Source organism: Stegodyphus dumicola, chromosome 1, assembly GCF_044657685.1.
Source record: "Stegodyphus dumicola isolate Sdum_Otavi_A_Nest chromosome 1, ASM4465768v1".
NCBI lineage: Eukaryota > Metazoa > Arthropoda > Arachnida > Araneae > Eresidae > Stegodyphus > Stegodyphus dumicola.
This window is the reverse complement of record NC_140768.1, coordinates 278,407,459-278,432,541: the sequence shown is the minus strand read 5'-3', so window position 1 is coordinate 278,432,541 and position 25,083 is coordinate 278,407,459. Positions and strand designations below refer to the sequence as shown.

Genomic DNA, 25,083 nt, shown 5'->3' with positions numbered 1-25,083 from the left:
AGATGGCACGCAACGACCACAATGCATCTTGTGTTCCAAGATATTTTCAAAAGCAATCTCAAACCATCAAAGTTATTAGAGCATTTCAACAATCTGCATGGTGGCGAAAAAGCACATAGCATGAACAGCTTTAAGTCAAAGAAGGCTCGGTTTGATACCAGTGGAACTATCCTAAAATTATGCCGACCAGCAATTCAAAAACCTTTATTAGAAGCGTCATATCAAGTGGCATATTTATATGAAGGAAAAAAAAAAAAAGAAACCTCACACGATTGCTGATTAAACCTTCTGCTTTAATTATTGCTAAAATAGTTTTAGATTCGGAAGCACATAAAAAAATCCAACAGATTCCATTATTGAATGATATTATATGATCGCGAATACAAGATCTCAGTGAAGATATTTTAATGCAAGTAATTGAAGACATAAAAATCAGTCCACTAAAAATAAGCATACAACTGGATGAGTCAACTGATGTTGATAATTGTAGCCAATGTTTGGTATTTGTCAGGTATGTGAAGGAAAAAGAGGTGATAGAAGAATTTCTATTTTGAATATTTATATTTATATTTGAGTCACTGGAGGTGAATACGAGAGGAATTGATGTTTTCAATCGCATCAAAGTTTTTTTTTACTAAATATCAATGATTGGCTCAATATGCACTGATGGAGCCCCAGCAATGTTATGTAAAAATTCAGGATTTTTTCCACACATAAAAGAGAATTACCGGAAGTTATGATAATGCATTGCATGTTGCATCGTCATGCACTTGCGTCGAAAGCATTGCCAGAAAGTTTAAAACAACATCTAACTACAGCAGTAAATGTAGTAAAATACATCCGAGGGCGAGCGCTTAATCATCGCATTTTTCATGCATTTTGCGAAGAAATTGGTGCTGAACATACTGTGCTCCTATATCACACCGAAATACAATGGTTATCTAAAGGTTGCATGCTTAACTGTTTTTGAATTGCGTGAGGAAATTATTCAATTACTGACTATCAAAACTGTTATTTAGTAAAAGATTTTGAGAGTAATGATGCAATGCTGAGGCTGGCCTACTTAGCAGACATATTTAGCCATTTAAATGAATTGAATCTATCAATGCAAGGATTTGGTATAAATATAATATCTAGTGAAAAATTATCTTCATTTATCGCAAAATTAGAAATTTGGATACATCGAGTAGAAAAGGGGAATTTTGCAAACTTTCCCTTGCTTGATTCTGTTATTGTGAAAAATGAAAAGAATACAATTATACCCGACATTGTAATACATTTGAGACGATTGAGCGAATCATTCAATGGATATTTTTCTATCGGAAATATTACCAAAACTCAAAGATAGATACTGGATCCATTTCTATTTGACTTAAATTTAATGGATGATAGTGATCTGAAAAAAGATAAACTTATTGAAATGCAAGCAAGTGGACATGTTCAAATGGAATTCGAACAATTAGAATTGCAACAATTCTGGTGTTCACAGTTACAACGTTATCCAGAGTTAGCGAACGGAGCATTGCAATTACTCTTACCCTTTGCTACCACCTACTTGTGCAAAATGGGATTTTCATCGCTTTTGCATATAAAAACTAAAGCGAGAAATCGCTTAAATGCAAGTGATGACTTATGCGTATGTCTTTCAAAAAAGGAACCTCGCTTCGACAGTATAATAATGAACAAACAACAACAGACTAGTCATTAATAAAAATAATATTGTTTTGTATTTATATAAAATGCACGTTTTTCAATAAACAATAAGTTTTGCAAAAAAATGTATTTTTCTAGACTAAAAAAATTAAAACACATTTTTCAATGGGATGCGGATAATATTTTCTGATTCAATGGGGTGCGACTCACTAGAAAGGTTAAGAAACACTGATCTAGAACCATACTCAGATTTTGCCATTCATTAATTGATTGATGATTAAGAAGCATTGTTATCACAATGAAAAACGTATATCATCATTTATTATCGCTTCTCCACATTTCTTTACAAAATCCATTAATTGGAAAATTTCACCTTTGTTTTGCAATATCCGAAAACCTTTAAAATTAGTGGCTATCGTCATCAAATTAAGCTATCCTTCACTATACATATTTGGCTATGCATGATGAGCTGGGCAACTAACAACAAGTTGTCTCGTTAAATTTTATCTTGCTTCCATTGTGCACTGAGACAATTAAGCCTGAATTGTATTAGTTATTTATCATACTTATGTCTATTTCTTACACATGCTTAAGGCTTATCAGAATTCTGAATAAGCAAATTCCCACATATACTTAAGCCTTATTGAGGGCCGCCGCTACATATCTCACCGCCTAATGCAGTCTCTGTGGGTCCTAAATTCTGCGACCCGGTGCAGCCATATGAGCCTTGGCGCTGGTTCTGGGTTTATGTGAATAGCAAATCAGTTATTCTTAATTCAAATAGCCCTAAATGTAATCTTTGGGTCTGAGTCAATAAAATCTTTTTTTTTTTTTTTTTTGTAAATTTTTCCCTCAACATTTTTTAGCACATTTAACTTAAATCTGTAATCATCGCCAAGCGTAATGTCAACATAAGAGGTTACCGTACTCCTTTATTATTCAATTAGTAACATAAAAAATCATTTAGGCATTCCTACGCGAGTCGTTACTCAAGTTGTCATGTTTTCATAAACATGCGGTGATGATAGGAAAGTATAAATACTGATTCGCCAGGTTGGGCGTGATATCAACGATGTATCTATGTGGAATGTTTCGCTTTGAGATGTGTGCCAAACAGATACACAACAATGGAGCCAAATTACTGATCATACAAATTTATCCTAAAATGATTGTTTCTTCAATAACAATGTATTTTATTTAGTGTTGGAGTGAAATTAAGAATCGGGTCTTATTAACGAGAAGCTAGACTCGCTGTACCCTTATGTAAACTAGCCAATTAAATTAGAGTTCTTAGGAAAATCAGATTGTGGGCGTGGTCTTCTGTTACGTGACGCGATAGTCCTTTCGCATTTTCAAGTATTGACTATCTGACAGTTCTATGTTTGGTAGTGATTGAATGAGTATGGCATGTCTTCGAAAGAGTGTGTGCTTTGTATGTAGCACAAAAAAGTTTTAAAAATAGGGTATAACCACAGAGTATGAACTTTAATACTCCTTAGAGCATTTAAAAATTTATAATCATCGTCAAGCCTAATATTAGCATAAAAGGTTGCCATACTCTTTTTATTCAATTAATGATATAAAAAAAGTTTAGACATCACAGCATGAATTATTGCTTTTGTGCGTGGGCACCATGGGTACTATGGAAATGATAGAGCACTTTTTTTTACCTACATATGTTTACATTTAGCCATTTATTAGCATCCCAAAGAGTTATTGGATTTTTTTTTTATTATAAGAAGCTTTTATCTAAGTGGAAATGAAGAATATATTTCATCTTTGAATGCTAAGGAGCCCAAAACGTTCTTTCCTTTTATTTACCGTAGACTGCATTCTGAATCGGTCCTCTTTTTTTAATCTGATCACGGTAAATTTGCAAGTTAACAGTTTTGTTTTAATCCAATATAAAATAATTTATGCGAGTGTTTCAAAAAAGGACATCAAAATGTGGAACATTGAATTTTTTCCTGTCCTATCTTCGATGGCCCTAGATTATACTTGCAGAACGATTCGAAAAAGCTTGGCGCGACCTTGCTCAGGGATATAAAATAGCTGAATGTTTCAGTTTGAGATGTATGCCAAGTAGACAAAGTAGACTACGGAGCCAAATTATTAATCTCACAAATTTATGCTTACATGATTGTTTTTCCAGAAGGCATATTATTTAGTGCCCAAGTGAAATTAAGAATCAGAATTTTTAAGTAAAAATTTTCACATGTATTATTATTGAAGGAAAAATCAAATGCGCATGCGTAAAGCATTTTTTAATATTACCATCAAAACGTTTTAATTCTAACTTAGAAAGACAGAAATTTCGCTTGGTTTCATTTACTACACTGGAAATATCGCCCTTTCTTTCAGTGGTTGATAACATTAAATCAACTTTTGTTTTCATAGCAACCCACTGATTTTGATAGCTTTCCATTAAATCCATATCATTAGAAAATTTATCTTCATTAAAATTTTCCATTTCTAGCCATTTTACTTTAACTTTTTCATCTAACTGAAATAATCTGTCAGCTTTATCTTTAACTATATTAAATACAGATATCAAATCAATCTTACTGCTTCATCTTTTAGAACAGTGTCCACTTCTTTCAAAGAAGTTGTGAAATATCACCGTAATTGTGTTCTTTCCCATTTTAAATTATCCATAATCCTGTTGCGGACACCAGTATTTTAAAGTATTCGAAAATAACTACGGATTTAATATGAAAAACACTTTAATTGCAGATATTTACAAAAATTTAGAAGCAGTTATTCTTACCAAAACGATAGAGCTTATTTTTTAAAACATAAAACTTAAACAGAGTTCAGTTGACAAGCTGTGTGCTTCCTTTCATCTGGAGCGTTCTCTAGATGGCAAGCTATAGTTGCTTCTAGTAAAAATGGACTAGGAGAAGCACCAAATACCACTCTATAATGTCGGAGAGTGATTATTTTTTCTCGTCTTGATAAATCATTAATTAATAAAAAAAAATCTGAAAGGTTTAAGATTTTAAATTACGCCCATACATACATTTATGCAGATTCTTCATTATTCAATTTCTTCTAATATAACATGGCGTATTTGATGTCAACAGCCTGAAAAGATTCAGAGTGATTCGACACAAAATCGCAGAACAAAAACAATAGTCCCTCAGAGACAAATCCCCTTTAGACTAAAAAAAGAAAGGAAAAAAAAAAAATTCTGAAGGGTTTCAGCTTTTAAATTACGTCCAAAGGGGCTTTAAAGTTTTGTGTGTTATCTTTATTTATTAAATATCATGTTTTTTGCACTTAAACCATAAAATTCAGTTCAGTAGCAACGTCACAATATAATTTTAAAATGAGCATATCTTTAGAATTTCCGATACACAGTTCCATGCCCGCTGGAGATAAAAAGGTTTTGCTACAGTAACTTGCAAGTAATAATTGTTTATATAGAAGACAGACAACAAAGTTGTAATTAAAGGGGGATTGTGTTGTTTATTGAAAGAGTACAAGAGTAGATTTTAAAATGTTTATACATTCACTAAATTATTCATTTTTTGATTATATGCACTGTTTGCATTGTAACATACTATTTGCCTTATTAATTTTTACTATCAAGACTGTGAACTTTTGTGTTACTTTACATTTAATGAAGTTATGATCTATTATTGATAAATAAAAAATATAGAAGTTTAGTCACGCAGCTGAAAATGAAATGTAAAAAATATGCAAAACAATAACTAGTTCAAATGAAACCTAGATAATGCACTAATTTTTAAAATAAATTAGACATAAAAAAGACTAGAATTAAAAAATGGCTCGACAGAGTAATTTAACCCTTTCTGCAGTGACAGTTAATGTGTTAAATCCTCATTTCATATTTTTGATAACTCATGCAAAATTTATATATACTCAGTGTTTTAAATTACATGAAATACTATTCCAGGGTATTACTTAACTCTATCAAATATATATGTATGCAACTTAATTTAGATAGTGAAAACGCATTTTGGCTTTATGCACACTTTATATGCATAGCATTATAAACTGTGCATAAATAAATAAGTAGCATAGCATATTTATGCTATGATATATGCATTATAAAGCGAGCATTTTGGTTCCATGCTCACTTTATATGCATATTATCAAATCTCGTTGAGAATAAAACATTATGACCTCTTTATACTGCTATTTTTATTATGAATACTTATGATTACAGTAATATTCATTTAAATGTTATTCACATTAAAAAAAAAAACCTGAGAGATCTTCCATTCCAAGCACAAAATCTACAAAATGATAAAAACAACTCTATACCATACTACTTTTTATTTAAAATAAACCTATCAAATCTCATTAAGAATAAAACATTATGACCTCTTTATACTGCTATTTTTATTATGAATACTTCTGATTACAGTAATATTCATTTAAATGTTATTCACATTTAAAAAAACTTGAGAGATCTTCCAAGTACAAAATCTACAAAATGATAAAAACAACTCCATACCATACTACTTTTTATTTAAATAAAACAAAAGTCAAATATGAGGTTTAATAAACCTATATTTAAGTTACTTCACTTCATATTCAGAAATTACATAGCATTACAAGGAATGAATTGTAACTAGACATTTAAAATTCAGGGCGCTGTTCCTTGAACTTTGAATAATCTATGTCCTTCTTAACTTGGTAAAGCTGTAAAGAAAAGTAATAATTAAATTCCTTGTTCATATAACCAAATAAAGTAAAAATCACATAATAAAGTCACTAATTAACTACTCAAAAACATTACTTTTTTAGGGAAATGTGAAATTATAATACAATATCTCAATATATAATCAATAGCAGTAAATATAAAAAGTTAAAATTCACCATTACAGAATAATCTGATGCTATAAGTAACAAACAAAAACAAAAAACAAAAAATGCAGTTGTATCGCAATTTCCAAATTTAAAAAATCCCACAGTTTTGGTTGGTACTATTCGGTTTCGAGGGCCGTAAAAAATCGCCAAACTATTGTTGATGCCAATGTTGCCAAAAATAATTGCGGCAAGAAAAGAAGTATATAGTAAATAACTATCTAAGATTGATGTTTTAATTTAGATGAAAGGTTAATTTCATATACATTTTTATTATTATAATTTATATGAAAAAGGCTAAACATGACTGAATGGAAGCATAAGAGTAAATAACTAGTATTTCAGATCATTATTATAATTTATATAAAAATTGCTAAACAAAACTGAATGGATGCCTGCATCTCTATTTCGCTACCGACTTATCGCTAAAGCATAATTTCTTCTCGTTGGTTGTTCAAACGTAATTTTCCATAATGAATGATGCCTTTTCTTTGAAAATATTCTTGGTAAAGTGCAGAATCACTCACTTGTTTGCCGCTTTTTACAAGAGTAAAAACAATTGGATTTTTGTCAATTTCTTTTACTTTTTAAGTGAAAATAGGTCGATGTGTACATAGATAAAGCCAAGGGTGTGCGCAGTTCTAGGAATTTTTGTGTAATTCTAGGATTTTTTTCAAGCGAAAATAGGTCGATGTGCACATGGATACCGAGTATGTACAGTTCTTAAAAACGCGTCAAGCAGTGGGTGATTCTGCACTTTACCCTAAATTCTATTGCAGACTTTTCGTCATGGGCAATTCCCAAATTGTTAAATCCATAGGATATCAAAAAAAAGATTTAAAATCAAAAATGGATTTAAAAATGAAACTAGTATTTCAATCGTGTCTTAAAAAATATAGAACTATATAAACTTACGCAATCTGAAATCAGCGCGTAAGCTAGATTTGGCGAGCTGTTAAATGGGCGCATTTGCTGGATTTGGCGCATACATTTTCGCTGCAATTTTTTTACGGTCCTCAAAACGGAATAGTACCTTTTGGTTTAACGTATTTACTTTAATATTTATAAATATCGTATTTGCTTGCATATTCCCCCAATCTTTTTTTTTTAATACTAAAATTATCATTCCTACAGGGAGCAGTTATATGAAAACTTATCAAATTTGCAATTGGATATTGAATAGACCTATATTTAATATTACTGTTTTTTATATTTCAGGTCAGTTAAGTTATTTTTCAACACATGCATTTATTTATTTATGCGCTTCACTACTACAAATCAGATATTCACAGCAGTAAATATATAGCTGCTAAGACTTGCACCACTAAAATTGAAAAAATCAGCTTTATTTGTGTTCTGTACTTAATTATATATTACAGTAACCTTTAATGTGTAAACATACGTATGACACCATTGGTTCTCAACCTTTTTTTCTCAACAATCAACCAACTAACCATGCACCTTTTTCACTATTGCTAGACTATCATCCCACTCCTCCTTTCCAAAACTCAAAAAATACATACCCATTTCTTTAAATTTATATTATTTTTTAATGTGCTTATAAACTGAACAAGAAAAGCATAAAAAATTTTGATAAATAGCAAAACTTGAATAAAAGCAGTTTTTCATATTCTTAAACTAAAACTTAATATTTAACAAGTAAATAAAAAAACTGACTGCATTCCCCCTGAATCTACGAAATCCCCCTCTATTCCCCTAAGAAATATTTCTTTCCATATCCTAAATATAGATTTTTTTAATGATACTTATAGGCCAAAAAATTACATTTAATGCTATTTGAATTAAGAATAACTGATTCATTTTTCACATAAACACAGAACCTGCACCAGGACTTGTATGGCCACACAGGGCGGCAGAATTTAGGGGCAACAAGATATTTGGAATTTAGAGAAGTACCGAGCAACAAAATTAAAGGATGAAAATGTTTTTAGAATTTAGGGAAAGCACTGCGATCCAAAATTTAAGGGTGGCAAAAATTTAAAACTTAATAGCTTGGTAGCAGAATTTATGACCCACAGAGACTGCATCAAGCAGTAAGATATCTAGCGCCTGATAACTGAATGGGTCAGACAGCGTTGCAGCGAAGGCTTGCCATCGACAGGTCAAATGCTAATGGCACAAGTTAAGATATTTCACTAAGAAATGAACTTAAAAACTGAGTACACATATTCGACAGGCTGGTTAAACAGATTTAAAAATCGCCTTGGTATAAGATAATTAAAAATTTCAGGTAAAAAAGCTTCAGCTGATACAGAAGCTGCTGAACTATTTGCAGGTGAATTAAATAAACTCATTAATAGTTAAAAGTTATCTTCAGAACAAATTTACAATGCTGATGAAACTGGTCTTTTCTGACAATATGTACTGCAAAGTATCTTGGCAACCTCTATAGAAAAGTGAAAAGTGTGTGAAAGATTCCAAAGTGAGACTAGCAATTTTAGCATATGTAAATGCAGCAGGAAAGCACAGGTGTAAACTGTCCGTAATTTGGAAAAAATACACGACCTCGAGCATTTAAAGGAGTAAAACGTTTCTCATTATATATCATGCAAATAAAAAAGCATATATAACACAAGCCTTAATGAACAGTTGGTTTAAAATCATTTCATACCTGAGGCTCGACAGAATTCGGTTGGTTTACCCGATAACACAAAAACTGTTTTGATTTGTACACAACTGTTCGGCTCGTACTTCACTTAAAAGTTTTAGTGAAAGATAATGTATTCATATTATTCTTTTCTCTAAATTGTACGTCAATCATTCAGCCTATAGATTTCGGAAAAGTGCGGGTATTAAAATGCAAACATAAAGCAGAACTTTTAAAATCTATGTTCAATTTCTTGAATAATGGCAACACTATTCAAGAATTTAAAAAATATTTTAGCATAAAATCTGTTTTGTGGAGCATCGCTAGATCATGGAAGGATGTATATCCAGATCCTTTAAAAAATGCTTGGCATAATTTATGGCCAGCTAGCATATTTCATGATGAAGTTGATGAATATGATAGCCCCAAATGTGAAGGTTTTCGAATATCGCAAACCAAAGGTTAAATTTTTCAATTAAAGGATTTTTTTAAAGAAATGTGGAGGAGCTGTAATAAATGCTGATGATCTAACACAAGTTTTTTATTGCAATGACAATGCCCTTTTTATCAATCAATTAACGGATGGCAAAATCTGTAATATGGTTTCTAGATCTACAAAATACCGCTATCCATACTGAAGAAAGTAGTTATTGAAAACTAAACAATTTCATGCTTTTCCCTTATATATCTGTTGATTATATAACTAGACAAAGATCAATCTCTTTCTTCAAATCAAACTTCTGTCTGAATGATTGAAGCAAGTTTGGCAGGTCCCTAACAACTTCATGATTTAATGGAAAAATAAGTAAGTACTCCCCATTCACTAGTTATTATGAAAAGAGCTACATATACGACACAGAATAAATATGGCATAATAACATTTTAAATCTATTAAAAAATTGTAAAGTAGAGCAAGATATATTAACTCATTATAATGTAATTATATAACATTTTAAAATTATTCATTATATTGTAATTATATAACATTTTAAAATTATTCATTACATTGTAATTATATAATAAGAGATATCTACTCATGGATGAAAATGATACACAACTAAGGAATATTCTCTCTTCAGCCAATTATTTTACAACTGTGCTGATCACTTACTTTTACAGCTTTTAAAGGCCAGATTAAAATTTATATGCAATGATCATTTACATTAACTTACAGGACAAGACACAAGTGTTAGTTACAAGAAAAGGAAATATAGATCACCAATAATTAACATCAAATGTGTAACTGAGGAACTTAAAGACTTAGTTGAGAAATAATTTCCATGAAGTTGTAACAATTACTGATAAAAATGTTTTTAAATAAACATAATATTTAGAACGAATAGAGATAAATCACGCATTGAACAGAAAAATTATATACTCAAAACAGAACTGAAATGAGACAATTCTCAATTAACGAGTCGATCAAAATGATACTAGTGGCCATACGAAGGAAATAATGGTGTCCTCTTCTCATTAAGTCAATGAGATAATTTAAAATTTTAATTAATTTGAACAAAAGATAGTCCTGAAAATCTTTAAAAAAAAATTCTGGAATATTTTCAGTAACCTTAATTCCTAGTATGTTTGTACATTTTGAATTAATTCAGATCCACACTAATTCAGCTGACAAAGCTTTTCCATAATATTCAGAAGATATTAGTTATTTGATGTCATCAAATTAATAAAGGATAACAAAATATACCTTGTATCTTTTATCAGCATATTCTTGCCAAGGCTCTGGGTTAGTTTTCCTTCTCCAACTGAAAAATTAAATTTGAACACCACATTTTTATTTCCTTTTGAAATAAGCTTTATACAGATTATCAGAGTGAAATACACATACATCACAGATGCCCATATGAACACAATTTTATTTATAGAGAATGAATGATTACCACTACACTACGTACCTCAAAAGCAGAATTACATTCTGCTCGATAGCTAGAATTATATACACAAAGATCATAGTCAGAAGGTGTTGGATACTGTTTTCTCACTTACACATTTCTGTTAAAATTTCTCATTGCCATGCTCTTTTACAATAAATTCTTTCCCCCATCACCGGGTTCTCCTCCACGATACCCTTTCTGCCAAATTATTTCTAACATCTCCCAGTGAAGGGTTCATATCTCTGACAGCTACTGCTTACTCCCAGTTCCAAAAACTATTTTACACTTTTCTGAGGATTAAGACGTTCTGTGCTTGAAGTTTTCTTACTTTTTTGTGTACACAATACAGCATTAACAACAGTTTTTTATATCGAATTATTACATATTTTTATGACTATTACTTAACTCAATAAACATGTGCTATGTTCTAAAATTTTAAGTCATCTGATAACTACCAACCTATTTAAAGCATTTTCATGATTTTATAAAATAAATTAGACTTATGCTTGTTTATGTCATTTATTGTGCTATCCTTGTCTTCAGGGCAGATGTTTTTATTTTATTTGGCTTATAATTCCTTACTAAATGTAGTACAGTACACTCTTGATTATCTGCGGAATTAGGTGACGCGGCCGCCGCGGATAACAAAAAATGCGGATAATCCGAAAAAAGCTAAAAACGGGTATAACAAATAAGAAAACAGTCATTCAAACTTTGAAAAATTGTTTTATGTACAATAAAATGTAAAATAAACAGTAGGAAATGTTTAACTAACGCTTAATATTTTAGCTTATTACGCTTAATATATTCTCCCCGTGAAGTCCAATTTCTCGAATTCCATTTCGCTGCTTAAAACGAGTCAACCAGCCAGAAGACGCATCAAAATTTCCTTTCAGGCCTAACAACTCAAAAAGATTTTTGCCTTCGCCGCAATGATAAGACCATTTACAGGAGTACCCTCTTTTCAAACAGAGCTAACCACTCTGTCAATGCTGTGTCTAGCTCATCAAAGGTAGAACCCTTCATAGTTTTTTGCATTTTCATTGCGGAAGCACTGTCCAACATTCATGCGAAGTTCACCAGTTTGTGTTTTTGTTTAGAATGTCACGCACTGGCGATTCCGTAATCCAATTCCATCTGCTGCCTTGTAGCGCCGTTTGCTACTTTGGAAATTAATTCTAGTTTTTGCGCAATTGTCAACACAACCTTCTTTCGTTTTCTTGACATTTTAAATCGGTAACGAAAAACACAAAACCAAAAAGCATAAGCACTGAACACAATAAAAGACAAGAAATTAACTCCGACCGGTTCGCAAACACTATCAGGCTTAAACTAACAATGGCGAAGTGGAAGTGTCAGTAAGATTAAGACGAGAGAGGGCAGTGGAGCGGGCACTGCAAGAGTGAGTAAGAAATCACTTACTCATCATAGTTGACGGTTCCGAGAAGGCCGAAGGGAAGGTTCCGAGAAGGCCTAGGATATTTTTGCAATAAATAAGCACGATGTTAGCAAATTTAACGTTTCACTCAGTTTTGTGAACATTTTTATTTTCTTTGTTTTACGCTTGTAAAAAAAAAAAAAAAAAAACTTTGTGCGGCAGGCGCAGATAATCGGGAGTCTACTGTATTTCATCTTGATGTACTCTGTCTTTGATATGATTTAAATCAAATTCCTCCTCATTATATTTCGCTTCCGATAGTGAAGAAAGTGACACAGAGGTTAATGAAAACGAAGAAATTTCGATTGTCAAATTAATCGGTATTTTCAACATAGCAATTATAGGACTCTTGAACAGCGGAACTTTGTAACTGAAGAAGAAATTATGTCTGTTTATAGAATTAAAAAGAGAAAGTATTATCACATAAAACGAAGCAACTTAAACAACAACTTACATTGAAAGAAATGTTTAATAAAGTAAACAAATAAATATTAAGCTTTTTTTTTTTGTAAATTTTGATACCCTTTAGATCATAATTGTTCTTTATTTCATAAATTACGGTTTCATATTTTTAATTTTATAATTTCTGCATGCCATCTTACCAGATTTAAACTGATGATCTATAATCCAGAAAAATCGATAATCCGGAATCGCCGAAGTCCCGACGAGTCCGGATTAACGACTTTTGACTGTAGTTATGCAAGTCTAAAGTTAAAAATTTGGCCAGAAAATTAAAATCTTAATATTTTTAAGTAGTTTGATGATATGAGCCAGCTAAATATACTTAGATAAAATACGGGTGAAGCTTTTGAAAGTGATTTAAATTGAATATTTTTATTTTATGAAACAATTTAGCAAATATAATACTCATACGCAAACTGCAACATGCTGTAACTGAACTATAATGTTACAAAATGATGTAACTCAGCTGAAAAAAAAAAAAAAAAAAAACTGAAGCACTGCGACTCAGAATACAGTTGCATTTTTGAAATTATATTTTATGCTTTAGATAATATATAGAAAAAGCATGCTTCCTCCTATGATAACAAGAATCACCCCCATACACACACACCTTCGATTATTGGACCCCCAAAGGACCCTTTTTAATTCTTTGTAAATATAGGTTTAGTTCTTGTGAAACTGTATTTCTAGCTGCAGCCCCTTATAAAATGAAGTCCAGTATTTTTTTTTTATTATTCAACTATTCATAATTAATTTTAAAATTTATTAAATTTTTATTTATGTCTTTACATTCTATTGAATATTAATTATTTAATAGTATAATTATAAATGATTTTACTATTTTAATTATTAATTATTTTAATAGTTACTTTATTTCTAGGATTATTACTATTACCTTTCACTAACCAGTTATTTAGTTCTAGAATCTTTACTGATAATTCTTGTTTCCGTTTCCCAACCAGAATGCAAATAAGGTAGATAGTATTTAAAAGGCAGGTTTTGAGAGTTTTATTCAAAGCATGTTCTGCTTCTCACGGCCACATTAATAGGTTGGGCTAGCTCAGACAACACTGTATTAGTCAGCCTTGCAACATAGTTATCAATGTTTAAGGCAACTTGTTAATTTGAATTTTGTAAGCTTGGACTTGTAGATAATTTAAATTTGAATTTACTATTCTACGTTATCTCATCTAAGCAGCTTGCAAAGTTTGTAAGCACATGTCATGAAATTATGTTTAAATTGGATTATTTAATTATGGCAAAGCACATGAGGGCTATCTGCCTAAAGGGAGGGATGGGTTCGTGGAGGACTTTCTAAGGGAAACTGGCTCGTATACACATTACAGATGGGGAAAACCATGAAAATGCCCATGCAGCCAGCCTGTTCGTGGGATTCGAAACTCGGACCAAACTACCAGTGTTCAGCATCTTTACTGCTCGGCCACTGGTGGGCGGAAATTATGTTTAAAGTTCTGATTTAATAAAAAGGTTTGTTTTAAAAACCTTCAAAAGACTCTGCAAATCTGTCCAGACACAGCAATAATTTGCTTAATGTCTGTTAGGAGTTTGATACTAGTTTATGCTATCAAAGCCAAGTCAAACTTTATATATTTATTTATTTCCCAGTTCTCTTTTATGTCTGCCATTCACAGAGCTCCAGCACTTCGAATTTTAAAAGTTAAGCCCTCGTCAAGACTAAAAACCTGAATTACTCAGATGTACATTTTCTGTAAATATACAAATTCCAATGCATTTTTTGTATTTTTGATACAAAGATTAAATACAAAGATTGAATTTTTGATACATTAAAGAAAAGCATCTATTGTTTTTGTTAATTTGTTAGAACATTTCATTAACCAACATAAGAAACTCAAAATTAAGAAACAAACTCAAAATATGATAATGATTCTTACCTAACTTCTGGACTCTTAAGTGCTAATCTTGCCAAATATGCAACAGATAAAACCATACCTCCACCAAGAATGACAAATAAAGGTATCAACTAAAATGTAAAGCATTAAAATACCATCAATCTATTATATGATAATACAGACATAAAAAAGTAATAATTATTATATAACAATACAGAAGTACAATAAAAAAACCATCAATATCGAGATATTCAGTATAATTAATTTATAAAGCGCAAGTTATATTCTACTCTTAAATGTGATTGCTTACATCAGGGCACAGCCAGAGATTTTCGGCCCTCAGGCAAAACTTAAGTATGTACAGGGTGTCCCGTAAATGTTGCGACAAACTTCGGGGAGAGGTAGAGCTTATAAGGATTAAGAATTGCACAGGAACCCATGCCCGGATCCGTCACTGTACACCGCCAGGGGGTGCTGTACAGGGGAGTGCTAGTGGAAAGCGAGGATTGCCTCATTCGACCCGGCAGGCACCATACGAAAAGCATGGAACGCTACATGAATGTAGAGCTTGCAGCTTGCATACATTCACTTAGTGTACAGCATAGCTGAGAGTAATGGATGAGCCGCAGCACGCATTTATTGAGAATGTTTCCCCGACAAACATCAACCACACCACAGTTTGTTTGCATGTCTGCATCAAAATTTGTGTGATTACTGGTCATTAAAAAATTGCAGGAGAAGTGAGGGCAGGCCACGATACTCGCTCAGTCGTTAAGGAAGAAAGTGTGTTGGATACGGTGAAGAGTAATCCAAGGACCAGCGTATGTGCCACTGCCTCTCAATTAAGAATGTCTCATACCAGTGTCCAGCGTGCCTTGAACGTAGAGTCCTTCCACACCTTTCGACTCAGGGTTCAGTTACTGCTCCCGGATGACCATCCTGGACGCCTGCATTTCATACAGTGGTTTCTGCAAGAAAGTGCCCCGATGTTCACTTCCCAGCTTATGTTTGTTCATGGATGAGGCCATATTCGATAGGGATGGCATATTCAATCACCACAATCAGCATTTGTAGGCTTAAGAAAACCCCTATGGTGTGTGGCACCACGTGGCACAACAATGCTTCAAAATTAATGTGTGGGCGCCTGCTCATTTTGGACTGGATGTTCATAGCCATTTGAACAGATCACTCCTGCAACAATGGATTGGACATGGTGGACCAGTTCCCAGTCCCCCACGCTCACCAGATTTATCAAGCCTAGATTTCTTTTTGTTGCGAGGCCATCAAAAGTATCGTGTATCACCCTCCTGTTATGTCTGAATTGGATTCGTGGCAAGACTCACCTGCACAGCAGCTACAATCAAAGAAAAAACTCCCGGTGTGTTTGAACATCTCCTGCAATCAATGGTCCATCGGTGTCAGGCATGTTGCAAACTTCAAGCATTTGTTGTAACATTCAAGCTGTCATACACCATTTGTATTCACGTCCAATAAATGTTTCAAATTAATCCCTCTCTTGTTTCCTTTCCCATTTTCTACCTCTGCTACCACTTACCCCTGACATTTCCAGGCATGTGTTCCTACACAGAGAGAAAATGAAAGTATATGAAAACTTTTTCACTCAAAGAAAGAACACTGGATGTATTCTTTACTGACAATAAGTTTTCAGTGGAATGTGCACAGAATCAAATGAATCTTTTGTAATGCTGCACTAAATCAATTGACAAAAACTTTATTGAATGTCACAAAAGAAAATATCATAGAAGGAAGTATTATTTGTACTGATTACTGGAAAACATGCAAGTCAAGATGCTGGCTTTGAACATTTTACTGTCAAACACAAATATAATTTCATGGACCACAAAAGTGGATGTCATACATAAACTATAGAGCCCCAGAATTTTATTCTATGCACAATGTTATTATTAAATATTAATCTACGATTACCAATCAATTATTCTTGTATATACAGTACAAAGTCTGAAATCCGAACGTCCATTATCAGGAATGATTTAAAATGCCGACCTCAAAATCACCAACAATGTTTTTCTTTAGGCTTTACGCATGCGCATTTGATAACCCCCTTTCCGAGCATAATAAAACATTTGGAGAGTCCCGATTCTTAATTTCACTTCGATACTAAATAAAGTGCATTCTTATTGAAGAAACAATCATTTTAGCATAAATTTGTAGGATCAGTAATTTGGCTCCATTGCTGCATATCTGCTTGGCACACATCTCAAACCGAAACATTCCACATACATATGTAGTTGATCTGATGCCAAACTGGGGAATCATTATTGGCTGATCTTTGGAATATAGTAACTGGTAGTTTGGCGACATTTTGGAGGCGATAGGTTACTACCTAGGACTTTGGTAATTATGTGGGAAGTACTCAGTTCCGATTACGCATTATTTTGCGTGAGGGAAATGAGAGATCATGAGATATGTCATGTGACATTAATAGACGAATTACAGTTCTTTAATCAGAAAAGGGGAGAAATCTGGAAAAAATCTGGAAATTTTGTATTTAGCTTTATTCTATGTTGTGTGAAACAGTGTTGGTTAATTTTTGGAACCCATGGCCGTATCTAAAGTGAATTCGAAATGGGTATTTAGTGGGATTGAAAGGGGTAGTAAGAAGTGTTTTTTTAAGGTTGTGCGAGATAGAAGTAAAGATTGCTTATTAAGTTTTATTAAGTCTGTTTGGAGGATGAAGGTTTTCAACATCTTCCTGTGAACTATAAGTATGATTTTAAAGATCCTGAAATAGGCTCACATACGATTGCTTTTTATTTAGCGGAGGAAATAAGAAAAGTGTATCCGCCACGTAATCAAGATTCTGAAGACGATTAGGTAAGTTAGTATTTTTAATTATTTTTATGCATTGTTCTAAATGTAAAGAGTAAATAAAGTAATATGGTATTATTGGAAAATTGTTATTAGCAATGATTTAGTTTAAAGTAATTAGGATTGTAAGCTAATTTTTATTAATTTAATGTATGTGCTTATTTGTATTTTAAGTAGTGTTTTTGAATTTAATTATTAGTTATTTTGTGAATTATATGTTTGTAGGAATTTGGTATACGTTTGAATGGAAGTAAATGTGCATGGAAATAATTTAAATATTTGACACTAAGTATTTGTAACCATTTGTAATGTTTGCGGTATGAATTAGTTGGTGACGTTTGTAATATAATAGACAATGTAGAGGTAAAAGTTTTTGGATATTTTATTTATTTTATACGTGGAAATGTTCATATTTGGAAAGGGTATATACTTTTTCGCGATCAGGTAACTTCATATATGTTCTTTTTACCGGGTTTAAAGATTCAGTAAATTGTCATGCATTTTCATGAAAATCACGAAAAAGTATATACCCTTTCCAAGGATGAACATTTCCACGTATAAAATAAATAAAATATCCAAAAACTTTTACCTCTAAATTATCTATTATATTATAAACGTCACCAACGAATTCATACCGCAAACATTACAAATACTTAGTGTCAAATATTTAAATTACTTCCATGCACGTTTACTTCAACTGAAACATATACCAAATTACTACAAACATAAAATTCACAAAATAACTATCATTTAATTAAAATATCACTAAACAATGTACTCGTCGACTTATTTTTACTTAAAAAAACATCCCAGAACTGCACAAAAATGGCATTGCGCACACTCTTCACTATATCCATATACACTGCTTTTTTCTCATAAATTAGAAAAATTTCACGAAAATGCATGAAAATACTCAACGTATTCTACTCAAACGTATTCCAAAATACTACAAACATATAACTCACAAAATCACGATCATTAAATTAAAATATAATTAAATTAAAAAACACTACTTAAAATATAAATAAGCACATACATTAAATTAATAAAAATTAGATTACAATCCAAATTACAATTACAAATTACCTTACAATCCTAATTACTTTAAACTAAATCATTGCTAATAACAATTTTCCCAATAATACCAAATTCCTTTACTTCCACCTTACATTTAGAACAATGCATAAAAATAATATCCTCAAATAATTAAAAATGCTAACTTACGTAATCTTCTTCAGAATCTTGATTACGTGTCCGATAAACTTTTCTTCTTTCTGTTTCAGGATCTTTAAAATCATGCTTTTATTTCACAGCAAGGTACCAGGTAAAATAAATAACTTAATAAAACATCTTTATTTCTATCTCGCACAACCTTAAAGAAACATTTATTACTACCCTTTTCAATACCACTAAATACCCATTTCGAATTCACTTTAGTTACGGCCATGAGATCCAAAAATTCACGAACACTGTTTCACACAACACAGAATAAAGCCAAATACAAAATTTCCAGATTTTTTCCCAATTTCCCCCCATTTCTGATTAAAGAACCGTAATTCGTCCATTAATATCACATGACATATCCCATGATCTCTCATTTCCCTCACACAACGCGTAATCGGAACTGAGTACTGCTCACATTATTACCAAAGTCCCAGGTAGTAACCTTTATCGCCTCCAAAATGTCGCGAAACTACCAGTTACCATATTGTAAAGATCAACCGAAATTACCTAATAACGAAAAAGTATATACCCTTTCCAAATATGAACATTTCCACGTATAAAATAAATAAAATATCCAAAAACTTTTACCTCTAAATTATCTATTATATTATAAACGTCACCAACAAATTCATACCGCAAACATTACAAGTACTTAGTGTCAAATATTTAAATTATTTCCATGCACGTTTACTTCAACTAAAACATATACCAAATTCCTACAAATATAAAATTCACAAAATAACTATCATTTAATTAAAATATAATTAAATTCAAAAACACTACTTAAAATATAAATAAGCACATACATTAAATTAATAAAAATTAGCTTACAATCCTAATTACTTTAAACTAAATCATTGCTAATAACAATTTTCCCAATAATACCAAATTACTTTACTTCCACCTTACATTTAGAACAATGCATGAAAATAATATCCTCAAATAATTAAAAATACTAACTTACCTAATCTTCTTCAGAATCTTGATTACGTGTCCGATAAACTTTTCTTATTTCATCCGCTAAATAAAAAGCAAGCGTATGTGCGCCTGTTTCAGGATCTTTAAAATCGTACTTATAGTTCACAGCAAGGTACCAGGTAAAATAAATAACTTAATAAAACATCTTTACTTCTATCTCGCACAACCTTAAAGAAACGCTTATTACTACTCCTTTCAATCCCACTAAATACCCATTTCGAATTCATTTTAGTTAGGGCCATGGGATCCAAAAATTAATGAACACTGTTTCACACAACACAGAATAAAGCCAAATACAAAATTTCCAAAATTTTTCCCAATTTCCCCCCTTTTCCGATTAAAGAACCGTAATTCGTCCATTAATATCACATGACATATCCCACGATCTCTCATTTCCCTCACACAAAATAATGCGTAATCGGAACTGAGTACTTACTGCTCAAATTATTACCAAAGTCCCAGGTAGTAACCTTTATCGCCTCCAAAATGTTGCCAAACTACCAGTTACCATATTCTAAAGATCAGCCAAAAAATCTAGTGTTTCACCCCTGCTGAGTTATGTCAGTGCAAAGGTTTCTGAAGTTAGAGGAAGCATTAGAACTATTAAATAGTTTAGATTCAGTTGAGAGTGATGCTGAAATTGCTGTGTTACTACCAGTGAACTAACTGACGAAGATGAAGGGGATGAAAATGAAGTAAATACTGGTGAGATTATTATAAACGATGTTACTGGGTCTCTGGAGGTTATAACTGGAGATAGTTTCCAGCCTGAACGGTCCACAAGCTCTAGTGTTTCCAAAACAAAGAATAGAAAAAAGGCTAAAAGATATCAGTCATCTTGGATAAAGAATAAATCGCCGCAATATACAAAATGGAAAACACAGGATGAATCAATTGCAAGTGACTTGCTCAAGCAGATGAAAACTGCATTGAAAGATCAGAGCTTTTTCAGCAGTTTTGTTAAAGTCTACAATCTCATTGTAAAAGAAAATGTTCGATATGCAACAGATGTAAAAAAACGAACACAATTTCTTGACCACTGCTAACGAAATACATGTTTTTATCGGAATTTTGCTTCTAACTGGTTATTATTCAAAAACCTGTGAATGTGACTACTGGTCAGATGCTGAAGACCTTGGCATTAACCCTGGTAAAAAATGCCGTCATGAAATCGCTTTCAAAAGTTGAAATCGTATTTACACTTTGTGGACAATGGAACTGTCAGTCAGCATGCCCAGGATCGATCCTTCGAAGTAAAACCTTTGTTTGACGTATTCAATAATAATTTTATGAAATTTGGCCACTTCTCCGCAAATCTAAGAATCGATGAAATGATCGTCAGGTATTACGGTACGAATAGTCTGAAATAGTTTACCTGAGGCAAGTTAATCCATTTTATAGATAAACTTTGGACTCTCTGTGGAAGCGAGGGATATTGTTACAATTTTTCTCTCTATTGCAGTTAAGAATCTGATGCAAGAAATGATACTCCTTTTGGTACTCAGGTTGTGATGAAACTAACAGAGAATATTGTGAATCCTTCAAGCTACACTTTATATTTTGATAACTTTTTGACTAGCATTGATCTTTTGAAAAGTCTTGGTGAACAGGGTTTTTGAACTACAGGAAACATACGAGAAAATCGGATAAACCACGAGTGTCCTTTAGACAAATCCAAGTCTATGCAAAAGAAAAAAAAGAGGCATGTCTGATTTTGCATTTGACGAGAAATCCAAGATTTTCCTGGTGCGATAGAATGATAATAGTACTGTCACTGTTGCTCCAAATTTCTTGATGTGATTTCTTGATTGAACCATTCTTTGATGTGAAGAGGCGAGTACGAGGACACAAAAATAAAGTTAACGTGAAGATGCCAAATTTGATTAATTCTTACAACAAACATACGAGCTGTGTGGACCACCATGACTTGTTGGCTGGACTTTATTCCATTAAAATTCGTGGAAAAAAGTGGTACTGCCCACTTTTTATATGTTCACTGGATATGGCTAAGGTAAATGCCTGGATAATTCACAAAACTGAAGCCCTAAACTTGAAGGAGTTCCGAAGAGTTGTAACAACAGTTTATCTAAAAAAAACTGCGATAAGAACAAAAGCTAGACCTAGTATCTCGACTGTACCTTCTGATGCAAAAGAAGACAGTGTTGGTCATTTTTCACTAAAGCGAGAAAAACAGCGTTCTTGTTCCTCTTTTCTGAAATGCTCTGCAAAATCTACCTAAACTAGTCTATTTGGTTTATGAAAGCAATTTTTCACTATGCTTTAATACCTTGTTATGCTCTTCGGACTTGTCCCGATACCCATATGGCTGGATAACATGAACAAAACAGGCAGATTGGTTAGATTACACTCCATCATTTGATGGTAATACTACTATACTGCAGATGGGCCAATACATGAAAACAAAAGAATTCATTACACAGCACTGAATTAGGCTGCCATGGCATTCAGTTTTATTACTAATTTTTTACATTATTTAAAATCAAGATATGAAACTCTTTTATAATTAATGTAATTTATTTGCAAAATTTAAAATTAAATTTGTGCATATAAAATATCAAAGATGGACTCTGCAACAATTTTCAAATATTGGAAAAGTGTGGGCGTTTAGGCATTGCCTACTCTTGACATGTATAGCTTAGCTACACTACTGGTTTACATGCTTGAATAGATAAAAGCACCATATATCAATGACACAATAAGCATTTCTTTTAATATGACGCTCTGAAAAATACCTATCCCTGACTGAAAACAATGTTCAGTATCATATCATAAAATATAGTTTTCATTTAAGATTTTGAAAAAGAATTAGTGCAAAATATACATTACATAAAGCAATATTTTAGGCACATAAAGTGAAATAGTTTAAACATAGAAATGTAATTAAATATAATATAAATTCAGAACCTGATGGCAAAGAAATTTATATAAGGTCTTCATGTGTCTGCCACAGAAAATTCTGAAAAGCAAATATATACAAAGAAAACATATCAACTCACGTAGTAAGCAGAATCTGATATTACATTGTTTCTGAAGCTAAACGGCTAATAACTAACACATTTTAATTTAGTAATACTTTTAACACTAAAAAAAAATTTTTTTAATTTAGTCATGATTTCTTACGATTCATAAACTACTGAGAAAATGGAAGAAGTTTTGAATTTTTACAAAAATAGTACAACATTCTCAACAAAACTTTATAAGCATAAATATTGCTCGTTGGGGGCCTCTTTTCGTTTTATTTGAAAGGCGGAATCCAATGAAATTATCAGAACAAAAGTTTTGAATTTGTACAGTTATACAAAATTTTGCCATGATAAATTATATTTAATTATTTATCATGATATAAATTAGAATTCTTTATTTTCCCCATGATACTGAAAACTACGCAAGATACTGAAAAACAGCTTACGCATTAATGTGATACTGACCTTCAAAGACCTTGTTCGTTACATGCTATGATTATTAAATGCTCAGTATATAATACTCACTGAATAATGCTTCTTTAAGCTCGCTATTGTAAGTCCTTTCATCATTTTGAAGGCCTTTAAAATATTACGATACTCAACAAATTTCGAATAACACTATAATCTTCTCTGCTACAAATTCGACAGACAGACAGACAAAGTCTTCTTCTTCTTCTCTTTCTTGAAGCTTGGCTTCCCTTTGGAACTAACTCTCCCTCCAATTCAGGGGTGAACGTCGGTCCGAAAATCAAACCTTAATATTTAATACTTAATACTAATACTTATGAGTCCTTTAGGATGTATTTGATAACAAATTTGCCTAGAAAATAATATCTCCAAGGTTTCTTATTACAATGATTTAAAAGATCAGCTAAGAGGTCAATATTGCTAATTTTCATCTTCATCTTCTTGAGCATAATGTTTCTGGCACTGTCGTACTTTCTGCAGTGGAGTCACAAATGGCGAATTCGCTCTACGATACCTGTGCAACAGTTGGTTCGTGTCCAACAGATGTAATCTTATTTTACTAATTACTAATTTCATTTTCTTATAGATGTTTAATCCTTTACTCCGCTCGCAATGAACATTACAGTAGCTGAATCTGCGGCCCGTGTGAGAAGTCCGCCAGCAGTCGACTTGCTCTGCCTTAATAGCATTCTCGATGAAACTACACGCATCCTCTGCTGAAAAATCCCCCGAGAATCTTTTCGCAACTTTGTCCGCTCTTTCATTGAAGCCTATACTCTTATGGCCAGGAACCCAGATGACAGTGAGGTGATGAAAAGCCATAATCCGCTCGAAGAGTTTAAGGATGAGAGAGTTGAATCTCCTATGAACACAGCTCAACACGCTAACTACTGACTTGCTATCTGTAAAGATAGCAACCTTTTCGCTTGGATTCAGTTTCTCAAGAAACTTACAAAGGGCCAAAGCCTCAGCTGAAAAGATGGAGCTTCTGCTGTCTATGCACTGGCTGACAATCACCGCGGTTCGATCTACGTCCGCAATACTAACTCCTGTATCAGACTTGGAAGCGTCTGTAGCGTAAATCTTAAAACCTTGATTCACGTAATCATTAATAATGCAGCGGGAAAATTGCTGTATCTCCACATCTGAGAGATTTTTATTCTGGAACTCATACTCATTTATTTTAAAACGACTCTTTACTTCATCAGAAAAATCTTGCTCATTGTTAAAGGTAATCTCTTGCTGAATCGCTTACTTACCTTCACTTGCTGAAATCTAAATCGAGATTACATAGCTTGTTTTTAACACACTGGCTAATGTGCTTACGTATTTTACCCCACTTGCATCTTTGCAAACAAGTTTTCAAACTATCCGCAATGGGAAAGGCTGCTGACAGAGCAATATTCTTTATTAGAAACTTAATTGCGGTGATGCATCTTCTCGTATCTAAGGTGAAAACGCCTGCTTCAACATATAACAACGAGAGAGGGGTGCTCATAGGCGCCCTAAAAGCCAGTCTTAAGGCGTGATTATAAACAATTTCAATCTTTTTCTTATTTTGTTGAGAGGTAGACATGAGGAGACAGCTGCCATATTTTATTCTTCCTCTTATTGTAGCATTTGCAATATTAACGAGATCTACTTTTCTGGCACTTCACCCGGGGCTGGCGATGAATTTAAATGCATTCAGCATTCTTTCCAGTTTCTGTACTATTTTATTTACATGGACGTTCCAACTCAGTTTACTATCAAACCACATTCCCAAAATTTTAACATGACCTTCCGTGGTGATGCTAACACCATCAAGCTACAGTAGATTCTC

The 25,083-nt window shown here is 32.5% G+C and overlaps 1 protein-coding gene across 1 annotated transcript; it reads right to left on the bottom strand.

Annotated features, from left to right (window-relative positions):
- Positions 1-6,133: 6,133 nt before the first annotated feature.
- ND-MLRQ (NADH dehydrogenase (ubiquinone) MLRQ subunit) lies at positions 6,134-23,477 on the bottom strand. Its single transcript, XM_085807469.1, has 4 exons — positions 23,319-23,477; positions 14,800-14,888; positions 10,800-10,857; positions 6,134-6,324 (listed from the first exon to the last, which is right to left on the bottom strand). Exons 1-4 carry the CDS (start codon positions 23,361-23,363, stop codon positions 6,262-6,264), a joined length of 255 nt encoding a protein of 84 aa, XP_085663595.1. The 5' UTR covers positions 23,364-23,477; the 3' UTR covers positions 6,134-6,261.
- Positions 23,478-25,083: the final 1,606 nt, after the last annotated feature.

Coding starts and splice junctions, on each gene's coding strand:
- ND-MLRQ (XM_085807469.1), bottom strand. CDS start 23,363: ATGATGAAAGGACTTACAATAGCGAGCTTAAAGAAGCATTATTCA. Junction 14,889..23,318: donor GCTTAAAGAAGCATTATTCA/GTGAGTATTATA, acceptor TTTACATTTTAG/TTGATACCTTTATTTGTCAT. Junction 10,858..14,799: donor CTTAAGAGTCCAGAAGTTAG/GTAAGAATCATT, acceptor TTAATTTTTCAG/TTGGAGAAGGAAAACTAACC.